Source organism: Malurus melanocephalus, unplaced genomic scaffold (assembly GCF_030028575.1).
Source record: "Malurus melanocephalus ecotype Western Australia unplaced genomic scaffold, MMel_1.1 scaffold_21, whole genome shotgun sequence".
Taxonomy (NCBI): Eukaryota; Metazoa; Chordata; class Aves; order Passeriformes; family Maluridae; genus Malurus; species Malurus melanocephalus.
In genome coordinates, this window is record NW_026623253.1 from 53,459 (window position 1) to 74,895 (window position 21,437).

Sequence of the window (21,437 nt, forward strand, 5' to 3'; positions counted from 1 at the left end):
ACTTGTCTTTGACCTCAATTCCTAACAGGTAGCCTGGAAGAAGAAATAATCAAAGAATTGACTTTTCACCTCTGGCAAGTGCCTTTCATTGTTTTGATAGATTATCTGTATCTTTAACCCAACCATGGAAGAAGGCAAGATCACAGAATTGTGGAATAGTTTAGTTGAAAGGGATCTTTTAAAGGTCATCTAGACCAACAAAGAGGAAAATATGTGCAGAAGGTTAATGGAAGCTGACTGAGTAAGGCAAGGAAGTATGATTGCTGTGCCTCAGTACATGGTATTATAACTCCRAAATTCAAAATTGGTTTTATAAGAAGGAGTAGTTGATACCAGAAACCTCATCAGAAAAAGCTGAGAATGTTATTGCAAACACTGCACACTTAGATGGAAAATTTCTTCTGTTAACTGTGCTAGCAAAGCTGACCCAGAGAGTATTTCTGCAAATTATATCAACATTGTGAAGATTCTCCTTGCTGATAGCATTGACAATGTTCAAATTACTCTTAAAATAATAAAACTTATCTCTTCTTTCTCATATCACACTTCTGATAAYGCTATTGCTTCTTTTATTGTTTTGTCTCAATTTACCCATCAGAGAAATAAGATGATTACTGCACATAATCACCTACTCACGTTGACATTCCCTTTTTCTAATATTTTAGTGTAATTCTTACTAGACAGGCTTATGAAGGGTGGGCACATTTAAGAAATATGAAGCAATTAATCTGCATTCAGAACATTAATTAGCTGTGGTACTGGTTTAATCCAAAGATGATACTGGAGGGCAAAAAAWGTAAGTTTATTATGATATATTAATCCAGTCACACACTGCCTTTAATTTAAACCATTCAGCAATGAATGTAAGGGGAAAAAAAATGATATTGGAAAACCATTTAAATGGCCAACCAGTTTTTTCACCTTTTCAGCTTACACTTCCACAGTTATAATGCATTTTAAATAACCAGAGCCCTGTATCCCATCCATCTCACAACRTACAAGAACTTCTGTTGTTCTTAGACTGTCACTTAAATTGACCACATTTTCCCTCAATTGTGGGACACCAGTGCATTTGATTTATCATTTATTCAGAAGTCAATTTGTTCAAGSATTAATGGTCACACCTTTCAGAAACTGAGTTATAGGATGTTGCAAAAGTTTCACAACTTTCACAGGCAGAATTTCAACAGATACAACTAAAACTTCCAATAAACAAATATATGTATTTATTTGTCATATGAGAATAATATAAAGCCATAAACAGTTGGTGGACATCTACCATCTCTAAGGGCTGGGCCTACACACTTGAACAGTCTTAAACTTTAGAGTGTGCTCTGTTTTAAGGCTCACAAWCTAAATTTTTGGGTTCCTTTATTTTAAAAGTTTACTTTCTTCTATTATGCAAAAATGTAAGAAAACTCCCATGCTCAAAAGAAAAGGAGACATTTATCTAACAATAGAAGTCATAAAATTCAACCATGCCAATATCAGAAAAATCTCTAAAAAAGTGAAAGAGTACTCATTTYAAACAAGCAATCAAAATTTACTTCTTGCTTTCTTTACTGTGCAGGTGGTCTTAAGAAATACTTTTCAAATATATCCAGCCATGGTTATAAATTATCCTCCCCCCAACAGTAGAAACCTCAGGTTTGCTTATTTGTTGCCGCAATTTTTGAGTATCATGGGCTCTGCACAGAGAAATCAGAGTAAAAAAGAACAATTATTACAACACTAGAGCTGGTAAAGTTGAAGTCTGTCCTTCTCTGGTTTGTAGAACCATCATCAACACAGTGTCCTTATGTCTCTAGCCAGCCATCCCTGACAATTTCAATTTTTARTTCCTATGCTTAATACTTTTCTTAATTTTATGTGAATATAGTTTACAGAGTCACTCCTAGGATTAATCAGCAAACTCTATCCTCAATCAGCTTATTCGTCTCTCCTGATATTGTATAAACTTTATTAACATGTTAGAAAAAAAATACTCCAACTCATATTTTCTGAAGTTTCTTGAGACACTCTCATATCATCATGCTATCTGAAGCAAGAGCAAAGACACTGGAAAAAGCTGAATGGCACCACAAAAAACATAGCAATTCTGCCTAAAACTGACAAAAATAACTCTAATGCAAACAGTCTGACAGCCTTAATTGCCATATTTGCTTTGCTATTTCTTGAAACAATCACATATAAGTAAAAGTTGTAATAAAAGGAGTAAAAATATAAAGCACACATAAAACAAAGACAGGTAAAAACTCTTGCTCCACTCATSCCAAATTTTGACCTGTCATCCCTTCTCTGCGGTGTCCATATACAAAAATTAGCTGCTGTGTATACTCTGCTGTGTATACTCTGAATATGCTGTTGCAGATTTTACATGCATAATACTGAATATAGTCATTACACAGCCCTTTTGACAGAGTACCTATAAATSTGTTTAACACATACTGTATTTTTCATCCAAATTAGTTTGAAATGAGAAAAACAAATTTATAAAAGTTGCAGCCTAAGCTAGCTACTACTTAGTTCATCAACACTTTAMAGCTGACTTTACATTTTCTAATTAAGCAAAAAAAAAAAAAATTCTCTAAAAAACATACATAAAATCATGATGTACATTAAAACAGTGTTCTTCAAACTGCCCTTGGTATTTACCTAATTTATTTTCAAAAGGCATGCCCCTGATTATTCCTCAATGTATATAAGGAGGCACATCCCACTATTTGATATGAAAACTAGAACCCCCATTAAATTAAGCTTTTAAAATGCATAAAATTACAGCATGAAACACATGACAAGTAAACCAAGCAAACTGACTAAAGTGTAGCCTCTCATCCCAAGTAATTTGTTTTACACTTCTTTAAACTTTAACGAATGGAAATCCTAGGTAAAAATAGTCCCTATATTTCTGATCCTATCATTGCAAAAAAAGCACTCCAAGAGGACAAGTGCAGGGGAAAAAGCAAAATCTAAGTTTCCAACACAAATTAATATACATACTCCCCAATTTGTTAAAAAACAGCAAAAACTGGTTAGGAAGAAAGAAAGCTGTATGTCAAAAGAGCTACWTTTACACTACCCAAATTAAGACAGAATAATGCAAAGACAAAATAACAGATGTAAAGAACTTGCCACCATCTACATTAATCACCTTTTTGTCTGAAACATGAGATAAAGTAATATATTATCAAACTGGACAACATACTGGGTTTTTGTGTGTGTGTCTGCAGAAAGTCTCTTACAACAGCAAGCCTGTTTATAACTCATTCAAAAAGAGGTTTCTTCCCCTACTYCCACAGTCTCCAAGATAGAAGTTTCCAATGGGAAAACTAACACAAAAACATAGAAAATTCAAAATCATGCTGAACTTGCTTACATCAACTTGATGAAGAGGCCATTTAAATATTTTAGGGGTTTTTTTCCCCATCCCCTAGTGAGAAACATTCAAAATCCTTGATGATACCTTTGAATGCCACATGATTCTGGCTTCCAAGTCAGATATAAATACATGTGAATAAATGGTCTCTCACAAATAAGTGTCAGAAAGACAGAATGAAAATGTCCTTCAAAACCTGACATTAAAAAGKCAATTTGCTCTAAAATTGGACATGGCACAGACACACAATTTATATAAGTACAATTGCAAGACCTTAACCTACACTGTACATCTTTTGTATGCAAAGGTTAAAAATTTATGTTTGGTATTCATTTTCCATTACAGGCATGTTGGGTATGTTTTAAAAGTTTCCGCCTGAAGTGTTCAATATCTTGAAGTTTAACATCCCAAACCACTGTAATTAGTGCAGGAGATATTCACAAATGAGTACACCCAACATAGAAAAAACATGACCTTAAACCTCAATTTTACAGCATCAAAGCTACTGAAGTGACTAATTTTGAAGAATTTTTAGATCTGAAAAAAAAAACCAGTAAAAAAATAAATGTATGTCTGTAGTAAAAAAAAAAAACCATAACCAACAAAGTCTGGCTTTGAAGACATGCAAAAATTGATGTGCAAATGTACATGTCTAATTTTCCGAATGCTGGCCTGCTGGAAGACAAAGCAGGATCTACATCTCACAATTAAGTTGAGTTTCAAAGTGACAACATGTTCCATGTCTGTCCACTAGAGGATAGGAAACTCATGAAGTGGGGAGTAGGCTGCAGATAAAACTAAATATAGCGGTTATGAGTCTGTTTGATGATGTTTAAAACTCTCAAAAGCAGTTTATTACAGTTAAGGGGAAACCATCACTCTGAGGTCAGTCCAGTATCATAAAGAAAAGGCAATAACACATAGGAGCAATTCAGAAGCTGAAATAGGTCTCATTTAATGTAATGATGCTGCCAGTGCAGGACAAGTGAGATTGAGAGGTCTTGATTTTTCAGGCATTTGAGACTCTTGGGTATCCCATTATTCTGCCTTTCCAAAATAACACAGGCCTTTTATATCACCTACATCTGCCAACTCCTTCTGGATGTCTTGGGGCATTTAAAGGAAAATTCTGTGCTCACATTCAGGCAATTTTTGCCCTACTGTGACTCAGTGAAATCTGCTGGCTTTTTATGAACAGACATAATACATTTTTTCTTACACGATCTATAATGATAAAAGTATGAAAAGTTCACAACAAATTTAAAAGCTTTGTCACGAATACAAATTTAGATAAAATGTAATCCTATGTGTAAAAATGGAGGTTAAGGTGGCTGTGCTATTGTTATGACACATTAAATTGTGCAGTAACAGGCCAAAAACTACCCACATTTAAAATTCATATGTTTATGAATATCCCTTTTTCTTTGTGTTTGCCCACCTTCATCTTCTCTTCACATCAGCTACATTTGGCTACCCCAACTTCCAGTGTACACACACAGATAGATCTTCAGAACAGTGTGAGAGAATAATTCAAGTGACAGTTGCACAAGATCAGACAACTTCTCTGCTCAGCAACCACTCCTTTAGCTTTCACTTCCTGCATCTAAAGTAGACTTCAAACCCATACATAAGCATTTCATTTAATTACGATGTGCTCCCATAAGGTGTCTGCCTCTCCACTAATTAGGAGACAGGGTCAAACGTTAGAAACAAAAAGCCATGCTGTCATTCCTTATTTTTCAGATATTTATTTGGATTTAAAGCTATAATCTTCTGGACTTGTTCTTTATATATATATATATATATATATATGAAATTCAGATATATTTCTGCTGTTTGAGAAATTTATTATATAGTGGTTTATCATTTATACATGAGTTAAGGAAAGGAAAATGAGGAAATGGTAACTAAATAACTGATGAATATATGCAAGCCAATAAATTCCTCTGAAACACTGTATTATTATTTCATTACTTTAATAGCTTGAAAGCACTTAGAATGATTCTTGGTATATGTGGCTTTTAATACAACGATGAAATTAAATTTGCCATCAAATCAACAATAGCTAATAAAATGAGAGAGTGGACTATCTTTAATAAAAATATGGAAATGTCAGCAACTTGTTATATAAGGGCAATAAGCTATTATTTCAGTATCTTACAATCTACAGTTTTTCATTATCTTCAGATCTATTAATTTCTGACACAAAATCATCCAAATATAAACGCTACAGAAATATAGGTGAAAATACCATTTCATCTCAATTACATGCATCTGATTTAAAAGCAAGCTCAACCCAAAACATAAAATATGGGCAGGATAAGTTCTTAAAAGACTCCCTAGGAAGTTTATATGAGATGCAGTAACGTAACCAGGTTTTTCTAACTACATGAAATCTATCAGAAATGTACTATCAAGGTATTTCTAGAAATACCTTGATATTAAAAAAAATTTCTAAAAGTGCTTGGAGATGAARACAACTGCTTGAATACCAAAAATTTTTAGTGTAATAGACGTCATAAAAAATTAAAGTTTATGTTTTTACTTTTGCAAAGATTGGGTAACCAAGAAAAAGCACTACAAATTTAAAATACCTAAGAATCAGACCCCCTATACTTCAGACGCACTGCTGATGTAAGAAAACCTGGTCTTAGGTTTTGTTTCATAAAAGCTGTACAGTTTCAAAGACAGTTCCTGCATTTAGGACACCAATACAATCCTGTTATTTCTCTTCTTCCCTGAATTGTTCATCCTGTTCTCAGCACCCTCAAGTTACTACAGAAACAGAATCRTAGAATTGTTTGGGTTGGAAAAGATCCCAGAGTCCCACAGTTAAACSACYGTGCTCACCACTAAACCATGTGCCCAAGTGTCATATCCACATTTTCTTGAAAGCTTCTGGGGAGGGCAATTCCACCACTTTCCTGCACAGCTGTTCCAATGCATGACCTCTCTCTCAGTGAAAAGTTATTTTCCATTATCCAATCTACACCTCTTCTGTCATAACTTTAGGGCATTTCCTCCTGTCCTGTCACTTGTTACCTGTGAGAAGAGCCCGACCCTCACCTTGCTACAATCAATCAGCTGAAAGTCCCTTTCCCTGTGCATCCCTGCCTCTTCTGTTCCTTCACCAAAAGTATCAATCCTGACTTTAGCACCCAGCATGGAACACATGATCTCACCAACAGACAATGCAAATTGAGCCCATTTACAGCAGCAAATAGAGTCACATCACCACCTCACAAACACATAGGAAACCAGAGAGCAACTGTTCCTCTCTTTCTACAGGTCAGCACTGGTTTGTGAGAGAAGCACTGGAGTCCAGAGGCAGTATTTTGGTATGTTTGGTTCTTAATACATGGGAGCACAGCAGAACACTTTCCAATGACACAGTGCAACCTGCTGCAGAGCCCAGACTGGAATCTAGAATTTCTTGTCTGACAGTTTGCTTTGAAGAAGCTTTGGATAAAAATACAAATGCCTAATAAAAATTTGGACTCAAACAGCACAGTAAAGAGCATTTTTCTTTAATTGTCTCAYTCTACCTTACAGATTTTAGAGACCAGGAAAAAGCATTTTTCTCTTAATAATCTCAGAAAGAGAAGGCAAGAAATGAAGAAGCAAACACAGCTTCTACACTAGTACCTCGCTCTTCTTGCTACTGCACAGTCCTGTAACAAAGCTCAGGAGAGGCAGCAAAGGAGGAAAAGAAATCAGAAGCTGTTCAACACTTCAGCTTCCTCTAGTCAGGAGTCCCAAATGGCCCCTTCACCCAAACTTGTGAGGCAAGTAGCACACAAAATGGGAGATCTTTCCACAACTCAACTTCCCCTAAAAAACTTTACCATACTCCACTCATACTGCTCCAAATAACCATGAAATTGAGTGTATCTGTCAAGGTGCTTGTAGTCACTGAAGTTATTTCCTAACAGTGAATCGAGCATAAACCTTGACATGAAGTTTTGGGAAGAATTGACGGCATGTTGTTTCTGCCAGGATGTTCTCCTCCCTAAATTGCAAATTATTTACACTGGAAAGAAAAAGTAATAAACACTAGTCACATTATGCCTCCCCCCAGCTTTATCYTCCTCATCAATTTATGATTACTGTAAAAACAGAGTTAGCTGTTACAGAGCTGTCTGGTTTGCTCCTTTTCTTCCTAACAGTTTTCTGGAAAAGAAACCTGTAAAGGGGTAAGCATTTAAATCAAGAATTGAAAAAAAAAAAAAAAGTTTCTAAGTTATCAGACATAATAGTACTTTTTAGGTGGTTTACATGTTTAACAAAGTTCGGCAGACAAATCTGTGCCATTCAGAAATCATTGGACAGAGATTTATTTGCTCTGCAAATTATTTTTCAGTAAATATATCACAACATCAGCTATTACAATCTAAACTTATTATGGATATTAAATATTTATTCACAATTCCCCCTTCTTTCCCCTTCCCTTCTCCCACTGGGAAAGAAAATAAATTACAAATAAAATACAATCAAGATATGAAAGAGGCAAAAGCCTATCTTCCAAGCCAAGTCATGAAGTCATGCCTCGATTTTCCAAAAGAGGGAGATGCAGCTCCATTTGTGATTTAAGTATTCCAATTGCATTGAAGAATTTCTGAACATGTTTAGCTAGTTTACTAGATCAGGTTAGAAAGGAAAACTTTTGCTCCTTTTTCAATTTCTGTGCTTTCTTATAGAAAATTGAGAGAAATTAGTAATAACAAAAAATACAGAAAACACTGTATTATCTATTTGAATTAAAAAGTAATTCAAAAGATGGAGCCACTTGCCTAATACTACAAAATATCTATGCAGATAAAAATACCAWAGAAAAATCAAACTGCCAAAATCCAGGAAACCATAAGAGAGTTGTTAAAAATGAAAGCAACATCACACAGAAACATTCCCAATTGATTTTAACAGTTAAGTGTACAGAAAATACTTCACTTAATCATCCAGGTACATGGATTTATAACTGTTACCTACACAGAGTCAGCATTATTAGGTATGAGGGACACGCAGTTTATTTCCACAAAGGGAAAACACCCATCTGTGCTGAGAGAAAGCATTCAAACTTTTTTCTTTTTTTTTTTCAATCTAGAATACAGAGTTTGAAAACCTTTTTCCATAATAAAATTACTAAATSAAAGGAAAGCTGGAATCTCTAAAATGTCCAAAAAAAATTGCCCCACCATGACTGAACCAGAATCAAGTGGYTATAACAATGGTGATGAAGATCAAAGACTATAACAATTTCTATGCATCATATAAAAGCATAATATAAAACCAGTCCTATCTGGATTTTGCTTGTTTCTCAGTTTAAAGGCTTGGGGTACAAGAGCTTCGTTTAAAAATCAACCCTAATAATAAAGCACATTACAYCTTCAATACACATACAGTAAGTGCAACTTCTTAGAGTTGTTTCAAGCCATGTCAAGCAGAAAAGAAGCTGATGAAGGATGTAATAGGGGCACCCAAGCATTAAGTGTTACTTATCCTCAACTGTAAAGCATTTGTATCAAGGACAACTGCTGCATAATGCGCCTTGCAACTGGCTGGCTGTGCCACACTGCAGAGAATGTCAGCAGCTTTCCCCAATAAGTGGTCCTATCTTCCAAACAAAAACAATTCCCATAAAAATGCTTATATATATTAATATGCACCCTCAAATTCCATTTCAATACCTCTTCTTCTTTAAGATGTTACTTTTTCCTCAAAAAAAAACCAAAAAAACAAACTAAAAAATGCACAAAAAACCCAACAAAACAAAGAAAAAACTAATAACCACAAAATACCCCAAATTTTGCTTTAAAAATGCACTTAATAGTAATTGAAACAATTAGTCTTCTGTAAGGAAAAACTAAAAGGAAAATATTTTTATATAGCAAAACTTCCTAACAGAGAATTGTGCAATCTAGATGTAACAGGAGACCTCAGCCTGCCAAAATAATCAAACAAGAATATTCTSAAGTGCTGAACTCAGTCTGCAACAAAGGCTCCAAAGAGCAGTCCAGTGCATGACAATGGTTCACTGGTGTTACAACCTCTCCTATGAGTCCATGAGGAGCTGCACATTGTTTAGTAAATCCCAACAGGCAACAACAAGAGACCATTTACCTCCCAATGAGATAAYCACTCTTCCGGCTGGCAAACCTCATCCGTAACCCAAAGAGGTCTACAACAACTTGCTGAAGGTCATGGCTCACAAGACATGGTGAACCATTCAGGGTATTGCCACAGAATTATTATTTTACTTTCCTTCAGCATGACTGATATCTAGAAATGTATATGGTGCATGACTTCAGTCCTGTTCTGTAAAGTTTAAAATCTCAGGAATGCCATGTCTGCTTCTTATTGCACATGCTGGAAAACACTTTTTTCATTCACTGTTCAACTTTGCAGACCTGGTAACTGTTCTTTGGATTGTTGGGGGTTTGATCCTACACACCATCAAAGGCATGAAATTTAAGTGATACAGAACTTTGCAGACTGAGCAAGTTTTTCTCCCTAGCTAAGGCAAAAATCAGGATAATTAGAAGTGTTTCTATTCGTCCATGTAAGGAAACAGAAAACATTTCTTCAGAAAGCTTTCCACTGAAATCAAGTTTAGTAGTCCTGCTCAGGGTATCCAGGATTCCCTTTGTAAAAGCCATCTGACTGCACATAACCTATCTCACAATGAGAACAATCTCCCCAGGGAAGTGCTGGATTCCCCAGTGTTGGCCACTTGAAAGCCAGCTAGAAAGGATGCTGCATCATCATGACCAGACCATGCTTTTGACAAGATTGGTTGGACCCCAGGACCCTTGAGATCCCTTTCCAACCAGGTATTCCATGTTTCTCTTGACATCTCACAACACTGAAAGCCCACCACATCTTTAACACTTTTCTGTCCCTAGAATTGCAGCCATCAGCCTGCCACTATTAAAAGCTTCCCTGGATTTTCACATTCTCATTAAAAACACCTTCACATTTTTGACTGCAGACTGCTTGAAGTGCATGAGACCTGAACTCCACACCAGTCTGGAACTGCACTACTGCACCTCCTGATCAGTAGGGTCAGCTGCAGCACCATCTATTTCATCGGTGACAGTAATTACACTTGATGAATTTCACTAGCAGCGGTTCCCTGACATAGATTAACCCACCTGCTCACCGTATTTGATTCCTTTTCAAGATTTACAAGTTAAACACASAGCATGCAGCTCTGCTACAGGATACAGTGGTAAAAACTGTAAGGATTAAGTTTTAGAACTATTCTTCACAGCTAGCTTTCSTCTACCCAGCACCTCATGAATACAAATGTACTTTTAATCGTGATTAATAAACTGTTAATGTTCTGACTCAGTGTAGTTCCTCCTTTGCACACTTGACTATTAAAAAGGGTAATATATTTGGACTGGAAAACTATTCAAACCAATAAYAGTGAACTTTGACAGCATTTTGCACAAACTGATGACAAAATCAYGTTGTTCACGCTTCCCCGGATTTTGTATCTGACTTGGCACCTGTAACTCCTGTTCAGCAATCACTGAAACCACTCAAACATGCAAGAGTAGAATATCAGTAGAAAAATATTGTGTTAACAAGTGCACAAGRTATCAAATCTAATCACCTCATTACAGTACAAGCTACTCCCTCAAAAAACTATAAATATCAACATTTAAATACACAGAAAATATACACACACAGACATGTGAAGGAGAAAAGAATACAGTCCTAGCAAATAATGAAGAGTTTTTAAGAAGTTTCTGCCATTTTCTGAGATGTTCTTTCCAGGAGAAACATATGAACTACATTTCATGAATATACAAGTGATATTTAGTTGCATATATAAATTCATGCACCAACCCATCACACTAAAGTGATGGCTAAAGTGTCAGATAAGTCTATTGATCTAAAAAAAATTATTTTCTGGCAATAATTTCAGAAATCACATATCTGTTGTCACTTCTAGAAAGTTGAACAATCACTACTATTTTAATATACCCTCTCCAGCTTACTAAGAAATTTAGTGCTTCAGCTACTCAGTCTTTTCCTATTTAATGYTCCAGGACAGCAGATAGCTCTATCATAATTGCCAATATTTTTCAAGGACTGATCTTGCTATTTTTTTTTTTTTATTTTTTAGATGTGTGAAAATATTTTAGAACATGATCATGAATTTGGAAATTCTTTTCAACTAGGTTTGAATTCTAAAAGGATTCAATTTGCCAGTTATTTCCCAGTTTCTGTGTTGTTCCTTAGCATTCATGTAAATAATATTAAGCAAGTTCCCATGCACATATTAACATCTCAATTTTTACCAATACTATCCCCATTCCTAAACTCCACTGACACTATTTCAAAATTAGGATCCTGCCAACTGCAGCAAAAATTTAATTTACAGGTGATTCTAAGCAGTTAGAAAAATCATTTAAAGATAAACAGTAAAAGGACAAAGTGGAACATAGATTAAATTCCTGCATGCATATGACCACACATGATGAGACTTGCTATAAAAGTCTATCCATGATAATTTTGTTAAAAGTTTTCTGTGTCTGGTTAAAAGGTAATTAAGAATATCAACAGTGAAGGAAAAAAAAAAAAAATCAGTCATTTTCCAACACAAAATCACACTTGCATCCTAACTGCTACCACTGTAGAATGACAAACATATTAATGTTTTAGGAAAATATYTTTTAAATTACTCCATTACAAATAAAGGCAGATAAAGAGGATTTACTTATAAAAACATAAAGTTTGGGTTTGGGTTTTAATCTGTTCTCACCTTATGACATCTGTCAGAAACCTAAAAGCAAACACTACACTACCACAACAGCAACTATATTTGTTCATTTAACTCACTCKAAGCCCCAAATTGATCCATGGGAGAAAGGAAAAAGATGCCCTTTTCTAGAAGGTAACCTTATTGCATAGATGKATGTCAAAATCCACAAGGGAGCCACTGAGCTGTCAAAAGCATCCATCTCTTCACACAGAAATGTGTCAGAAGATTTACAGCAGGGTTTTTTTTTAATTACTCATTTTCTTCAATGTTTATATTTACTTATGAGAAGACTGCCTGAAGAGCCAAAATAGACAGTCTGCTACTGCTTGAAAACAGGCAMCCGTTTGACCTCTGCTCCTCATCTATTTTCCTACAAAAATATTCTCTGACCTGATCTAAATTAGTGTCACCAACTACACTCCATCCATTTCCCATTCTGGCTCAGATATTACTTATTTAAAAGAAATGACCTTGTTACCATTTCAGAACTTAGCATTTGCCTGTGTAAAACTGAAGATCAAAACAGCAGAGACACAAGCTAAAGATAAGGATCTTCTGGGGGATACATTTCTTCCCCTAACAGATTAATCACCACAATAATGTCTAAAGTTGACTATTTTAAGTTAAATATTTAAGAATCATATTGGTAAAAGAAACTTTTAAAGCTGTGATTCCCTTATGCTTCTTTAGTACAGAAAATGGGAGTTTCTGTTGCCTGGTCTAGTGCAGACMCCAGTGCCTGTGTACTTAAACACTATGCTGCAATCTGCAAGAGAATTTCCATCTGCAGACAATTCAATATTCYGAGTCTCTACAGGAACAAAGAACTGCAAAACTGTGCTCTAAACACAAGTCCTCATGTTCCCAAAAGCACAGACATTTATGAACAATGATAAACAAACACAAYCACGCAGTTTGAGGAAAACTTTCATAAAAGCAGAAGTTTTCTGAACCTGTTAGYGGAATGGGACAAAATAAGATTATCTGTAGTATGAGGGCAAGGCACATGCCTATCRCAAAAGTTATGAACCATTTTTAAACTGGTTCTAAACTCCTTGACTAAACTGGTTTTAAACTCCTAGACTGGAGACTTTTTTTTTTTCTGTTAGGGCCATCATTTGACTACATCACAAGTACACATTGTGATGTGCTGGATTCAGTCATGAAGGCACCACAGAACAAAACCAAAGTGTCACAAAAGATTATTAACAAAACTACGGATGAGGCTGGCCGTAGTTCCATGTGGATGGAGTCAATTATGACTACATACACTTGTGAATCAAGTTTCTAAATATTTGGGGGTTTTTTTGTTTGGGGTTTTTTTTTTGTTTTGTTTTTTTTTTTTGTTGTTGTTGTTGTTGGTTTTTTTTTGGTTTTTTTTTAAGGAATATACTCCAAAGCAAATTTGTTTCACATACAGACAGGCAGTCCCTGCTGCACAAGCCTGTTGGCCAACAAAGTAGTTTGTGTGAATGTCAGTGACTACCACATATTTTTGTCTAAAATTAACCATGGAAAGCACAATTAAAGTGGCAACAAGGAAAAAAGCCTAAAACAACCCCCCCCNAAAAAAAAAAAATACCAAAAGGGAAATCTCACATTCTACTATGCTAGTGGGTTTCTTCTGACTTTTCAGAAAATTCAGAACAACTACAAAACTTCAGCAATTCATTTTACAAGTACATCAGTGCCAAGTGCAATCAGTAGTGATTCTGCATACTCAACAAATTATGTATAATGCAATCTTTGCTTTATGGAGTTTGCATTTCAGAGAAAATGCTGAACAGGAAGAAAACACCCATCAGGACCTGTGGTTTAAAATAAGGAGATATGACCAGTGATTTTACAGAAAGACAGACAAAAACAATCCTTAGTTGCTCCAAATGCATTTAAGAATCTATGCTTTTTTTGCAATTATTTTAATAATTATGAAAACTCATCATCATTCACACCTCTTATCTTTACAAAGAGCATAGAATATTTGACATTAGATAAGTCAAGAGTTTTGTAAATAAAACATAGAAGGTAAATTTAGCAAGTCAAAAAACTAACCTACTTAAACCTCAAAACCATGGAAAACATTAAATAACAATTCTGCACTCTTGTACATTACTGCATAATCATTGCATTTCTGAGTTGCAGACAACTATGTTATTTCCTGCTCTGTAAAATACAAGCAGCTTTCTCGTCCTTGAATGATTATTCCTAAATTTCAATTTATGCATATTTATTACTGGGATGATTTCATAAGCCATAACAAAAAGCATAGAGATAAGCACACACACTGGGTAAGCATTTCCAGAGCATTTTTATACATATCTTTGTTTTAACAGATTTGTTTTGCTAAGCCGATTTTCAGTAGAAAAATTAGGATTTTTTCAGTATTTCAGTTTTGTTGATGGGATCCCTGAAAAGGTGGTAGTATCACACAAATGCTCCCAGTTTCATAATTTTCCTAGTCTATAGATATTTTCAGTACATTTCTTTCCTTAACTACTTATTACTGCCCTGCACTAGCATCCAGAATCTCTGACTGCACTTCTGTGATTTAAATCAATATTCACCTAGAAACCATCTACTCTTGCTGTTGTCATTATGTGTATCTGCACTAAGCATAACAATTGTGCCATTTCAAAGCTCAAATAAATTTTCCATTAATTTATAGAAGAAACATTTTAAGATCATGGATGCTCATGAAATACAACTGTGTTGAGTTTAGCCTACATGAGCCTTACACTCAATACTCTTAATTCCTAAGGGATAAATAGAAGTTTCACWAAGCTGAATGCACCATTAAAGCAACAAAAATGATCACCTGAAAAACAAAAATGATAACCTGAACCATGGTTAAATGGTTCACAAAAATTGCCAAAGTATTGATGGTTGAATAGGATCTTAATAACAAGCAGTTCCATCAAAACCACCATGATTTCATCTATATGTTACTTAATTCTTCTTTTTCAGATTAAATGTGTAAACAGTTTTCATTTTATAACATGGTACAATACACTATAACCACATTGCAGCCATAGATGCCTATTCCAAAAATCTAACTTTCTTCAWGATGCTTAATGTTTCACTCCTTTAGGTCACTTTGCTCAAGCAGATAAACTGATTCTGCTTCTTAGAACAATTAGAAGATGTTAAAGTTCCTTAAAAGAAAACAAAATGCACAACTGAGTAAGCAGGGTTACAAGAGTTAGAGTAAGTCTAGAACCAACACCTTTAGCTTTGATCCATGGGGCACAGGGGAACAACCATCTTCAGGTGGAATAAACAGCTCCCACTTTCCATATTCCAACTTCTTATATGGATGAGAAAATGGATTCCAACCATCTGCAATATAAAAAATAATACTAAGTGTTCATATTMAAATGCATCCAATTGCAATTCCAAGGTTACTCTGAGTTCTATCTTTCTCAGAATAAATTWCAGTGAGAGCAGGCACAAAGATTTTTATACCTAATACTGCACACACATTCAAAACAAATAAAGTGAAATGGGAAAGATTTTAACTGGTAAACCATACTCCAATTCTAATTTAGCAATGATTAAATTATTTCTACTTCACTTTTTTCCATCCAAGTCAAAATAACCTCCTCTTCTCCCAAAAAAACACCCMAAAAAAMYCAAACCCAATCTGAMTTTAATATCACAAAATCATGGTGGTATAAAAACTAGTGGCTGGAAAGTAATGCTTAAGGTCAATGTAAAACCAAAAATTTTGCCTCCTAAACAAGTCTGCAAAAATACTCATTACACCACTATAGGAAAAAATAATGAGTAACTATAGGTTACAGAAAAGGGAAATGAACAAAATATAGACTTCCATAAATTGAGTATTCAAGACAGGTTTAGACACACACCCTCCTCACTGCCTCTATTTTGACAATCTGATGTACAAAAGTGTATAAAACAGAAAAAAGAAAAATAAATAGAAAACTGCAGACAAAATTGGTAACATCAGCTAGAATACTACTGAATACTATACAGTAACACAGCCAGGAAAGTTGGTCTGAAATGCCACAGCTGTAAGTCTTCAGGAAGATTCCTTTTTCATTAAAAAAAATGCATTGAGGCAAGCTTAAATCCCATCATTCAAGATTCTTTGKTCTTTTTGGATTTACCAAGCACTGGAGATGTCCAAGGTTGGTCATTACGACCTGTCCAACTGAACAGACACCTGCCCAGGGTGTCTGGAGTGTTTGTAAACACAATCAAGGTTAATTTATGCAAATGGAGTGAAGATATCCATTCTGAACTGACACACTTGAGCAATGGAGTTGTTTCTAGCTAGAAGAAAATAACAAGCTAAGTTTGATAACTGTTTGTTTGGGTTTTTTTTTGGTTTTTTTTTGTTTTTTTTTCCTTTTTGTCTGGAAACATCTATTTCACACAGTTTAAGGCAACATAGCATTTTTAAGCTAAATAGGAACTAGTCAACACAGAAAATTAAATTACAAGATGCTAAAGCAACATATGTTAATCTTCCTTCATGCTATTCTATTTGCATGTCATAGCCCCCTGTAATTAAAAAAAAAACAACAAACCAAACCCCACACACCAATGAAAGAAGAATAAGCAGCCTTCAGGTTAAGAATATGAACTCAGACCTGTATGAAAGAAACAACATTGTTACCAAACAAGTCAGGGTTAAAAGCATTTCAGTACAAAACTGGACATTGTGACTGAAGCAGGATCATCACTTTTGCCACCATGGAAATCACAGCAGGGGTATAAGAAAGAAAGAAGTTCTATTCATCAACATATGGACTTTCCTAAACATCAGGAATCACAAATATATCTGTAGTGCAACAAAAGGATAATCTTCCCTAGCAATGCATGGATATTGAGTTTCAGAGAAAGACCAAACTGCTTTCAAAGTTGTTGGTTGCATTCACACAGCTATTCAAACCCAAGAACTGCCAATCTTTAGCTAAAGCACACCAAAAAACTCAAATCAAATAGGCCAGATAATGTGACAAAATAACTATGATGGACAAATATTCTGGTACCCACTCATTCTACAGTAGAGTAAAACAGAAATGCAATTAATTGAATACTCCATTTAGATTACAGTTCTTATCATGATTTAAGTATTTGGATAGTGGAGCCGAATTATACATATTRGTAGAAGGAAAATATTTACTAAACCATTGCTTAACAGCAGAAGAGCTTCCATATTAGTAACATTCATAYGGGCTTTCCCCCTTGGCTTTGCTCTGAAGTTTTAAACAAGAAAAATAATTAAACAAAACACTACTAGTTTCTACTAAGACCAGCATCAAACAAACACCTTGGCAATGAAGCAATAGCCCTTAATAAAATGTCAGACCTGCAAATTATAGACAGATTTTATGCACTATAACGCACATATTACTTTTATTTCAGGGTATGGTAAAAGGATGTTGAATAGAGCACTTTTTTAAGTTGGGGTTTTTAAACTATAAACAACTAGACTGTCTGAAACATTCCAGGCAAAAATGAGAAAACAGAAGAAAGGTGAAAAATGTAACAAAGWTGTTAAGAAGTTGCAAGAAAATTGTTTTAAAGAACTGGTTAGGATTTAGGATAGCCAACACCCATTTTGTAGGAGTCTTCTAATTTTCTTCTCCCCCAGATACTCCCATCATCTTTATGACTTCTCATCAAGCTCCTTCCAGTGGAGCTACACTTCTTGATTACAAATGCACAAATGGAACCAACTATGGCAGGTGATGAATATTGAGCAAAAATTAAAAGTTACAACAAAAAAGTCTTAGGCCCAGTTATTATAAAACTCACCCTGGAGAACCTGCACTGAGTTAATCACATCCACAAAACTACTGAATTCTTACAATATTAAAAAAGATTCTCATGGCCTCTACAAAATCTCTTCCCTCCTTCTGAGAGGGARTGGTCACATCTCTCTACCTATTTAAATGGTTCTGCTCTCCACAGACAGATTTGATAATTCTGCTTGAACTTTCCCCTTCACCTGCCAGCAATGCCAGATGCTCCTGTTAATCCCTCCTGTTGCCAGCCACAGTCCATGATTGCATGCCTGTGGCTCAGGACTTAAAAATAAATGTAAAGCAATACCCATTTGCCCCAGATGGTTCTACTTAAACCCACTGTTTGCTAATTACACCTGGAGAGGAGCTCACTTAGAAAGATTATAACAGATATCATTGCTTTGTATTAATGTCAGAGGCATAAAGAACATAAAACACCCTGAAAACTGAAGATTTCCATCAAAAAGAGAGTGGCCTAGGCTCTTCTCAGTTTTACTGCTTGGTTTTCTGATTTTTCAGCAAAACTTAACCAAAAATGCCCGAGGGAAGAAAAATAAATAACAAAAAAACACAAAACAAACAAACTCAACTAACCAACAACTGATTAGTAGACTATTACAAAGATGAAAAAAAAAATTCAAAAGAAATCATAGTTTTAGAACAGAAACTTCAAAGATTTTGCCAATAACTACAAATAGGAAAAGGCTGAGAAGATTACCAGAAGTTCAAATAATCAGCTTGAATTAGTCTTAGGRAAAAAGGACACCATCATAGAATAGCTATAAGCCACATACAGGGACAAGAGCTTGTGTACAAAAGTTCAGGCCCCAGATTTCTCTTAATCCAACACAGGACATCTTCATGAGCCTGATACTTTATTTTCTCCCATCTCTGCGATTAAATCTTCCAATTATTTAAACATTACATCCTACCTCAGCAACAGGAGGTACAAGGGAACTTCCTGCTCAAAACTACACCCTTAGCATGCCCAAGAATCATGAACTGAGCTTTCATCTGGAACARAATTCAAAGTTATAAAGATTTGGGTTCTGCCATTTGTCACAAAAGCTCAATTTAAATGCAATGTTTCCAGCTAAATGATAATTAAAGTGACTTCTTGCTCAATCTCCTGGTTTTGTTTTCACACTGACGATGTGAAACGTGAAACKATATAGACATACAGTTCTGAGGCTCATGCCTGAACTTGAAGTTTCAAACCAGAAAAAAAACATTTCTCYTGATTCTCATAGAGGAAAGGAGTTCTTGCACTTTAACCAAACCATTGGCTTTGTCCAATATAAGAACTGTAGCTATTTTTTCAAAAGTGAAAAAAAAAACTTTACAAATTAAGGCTGAATTCTCATTAAGGCTGAAATCAACTCATCTCTTACAGCAGTTATATTCCCACATACTTTCTGATCAACCAAAAGACACCTTAAGAGAATACAGAGTTCAGCAAACACAGAGCATCCTTGAAGAAAGTCTATCAGACAAGTAGCAGCTCAAACAAGAAAAAAGGCATCAAAATCCCCCTATCCCAGCAAGATACCTTTATTCCACTTGATTAGAATATAAAATCAGAACATAATTGGAGAGATTGTCCAAGAACACTATTCTGTTCAACATAGTGGCCAATTAGGTTGTCTTCTTCCCACATTAATCACTTTTTAAGCAGATTATGTCAATGATCCTACTCTTGAGCTGTTGGAAATTGTGCAAAGAGCTCAAACACTGGCATAGAAACAAGCGTCATTATTTCTCAGATAGGATGTTTCCRCGTATATTAATACCACTTTATATTTCAGTCTACCACCTTCAGACATCTGCACCCACAGAAATATAAAAGTTCTGGAAGAAAGTAGTAAGAAATGCAGTAATAAATTAAGTAACAAAATTCATTATGATATGACAGTACCTAGGATCCATTTCAGTAAAAATCTGGATTAAAAAAAAAAAAAAAAAACCAGAACATTATGACACAAAGTTTTCAGTCAGCTGTCAGATACCCAAATTATGAAGGCCATTGCCTCCAGGTCCTCTCTTTTCACTCTGAAGGAATCCTGTAAGAGTTTAAATAATAGACAAACATCCTCGCAGAACCAACTATCCTATCTTCCTTCCACCCTCCAACCTCAGCAGAAGCCTTCCCCACTAGTGCAGGAAAAAGGAAGCAGAAACCAAACCAAACAGACATTCCAGAATGATCACTATTTTATATCTAATGTTATCTGAGAAGGAGGGAAAACAAATAAAAGAAAAAAGGGAACTAAAGAAYAGAAACCAGAAATCTAAGAACCTACTATAGAAAATGCTAATGTCAAAATTAACATATGCATAGTTACTCTCAAGCTTCTTAAAACCAGCAGATTTTCTTTTCAAAAGTAAGGAATTTTTTACAGATAACCTACTGAGCCTCTGCATGACCAAGTACAAATTTGGGTGTTCCAATTCCCAATAAATTCCCTCAAAACTCACAGTTCAGTGACTTATTTTGAAATAGTCAATTGTAAAGCAGCAATAAATTGCCAGAAGTCACCAGGCTCCTCAGCAACAGAGAAAACGAATTAAATATTCAGTGTTATCACTGAGAGCTTCTAAAGGAGCTATAATGGTGATACTGCCTCTACTATTGCAAATTCAGCTGACTAATTGCCTCATACACTTGATTTACTGAGATGCTGAAAGCACTAATTGACGAACCCTAATGTTTTTGGATGTTCATTTAATACTTCTCAGATAGAGTAAAGAATAGTACTAGAACACCAACAGATACAACTTTTTCTCTCCAAATATGGAGTTTTAAAGAGACAAAAGCAGCTCTGAAAGCATTAGTATTTTCACTAATTCATGTTTTTCATTCTCCAATMCACATAGATTTGTGTGTTATTACTAATTTCTAGCTTTTTTTATCCCCAAAATGTTAAGTGATACCAAGAATTTTTCTATAAATTGGAGCTATACCACTCATTACAAATTTCTCAGAACAAGCTACAAAAATACTATAATTTGGGTCAAAATACCTTAACAGTAAAGCTTTCATTGTCTGTTGTAAAAAATAAAAGCCATTCACAAAAAACTTTACATGTACAGCACTRAGGCTTCACATGTATATAATTACAGAGGTAGGTAAATTATTCATGTTTATGCACAATTCATAAATACAATATCAACTATAAGCTTAATTATAAATTCTGAAAAAAAAAAAATAATGAAGGTCTCTGTACATAGCCTGTACTTGCCATTTTATCTTTTACTAGTTTTTGACCCTCAAAAACTTAAGATGAAATAGCAGAGACTAACTCTGTGACTTTCCATCAAGCATTAAGAGATGCTCAGACAACACCATATTATTAAAGAAAACACTGCTATCCATCTCCAAAAATAAAACTTGGGTTTAAAATCTAACTCTCTTTAGGTTTAAGCTCTTTAAAGAGCTCCTGCCATCTAAGTTCAAAGTTATTTCTTTCTTTAAGAATTCCAGCTTCCCCTGACATGGTTACACTATAGTTCTCTAAAA

At 34.9% G+C, this 21,437-nt stretch overlaps 1 protein-coding gene across 2 annotated transcripts in view; it reads right to left on the reverse strand.

Annotated features, from left to right (window-relative positions):
• Positions 1-21,437, reverse strand: part of GBE1 (1,4-alpha-glucan branching enzyme 1) — a 95,386-nt gene that overhangs the window by 39,020 nt on the left and 34,929 nt on the right. For both annotated transcript variants that reach the window (XM_057389923.1, XM_057389924.1), the window contains exon 3: positions 15,370-15,482. In XM_057389923.1, the coding sequence (XP_057245906.1) occupies positions 15,370-15,482 (113 nt within the window). The remainder of the gene's footprint in view (positions 1-15,369; positions 15,483-21,437) is intronic.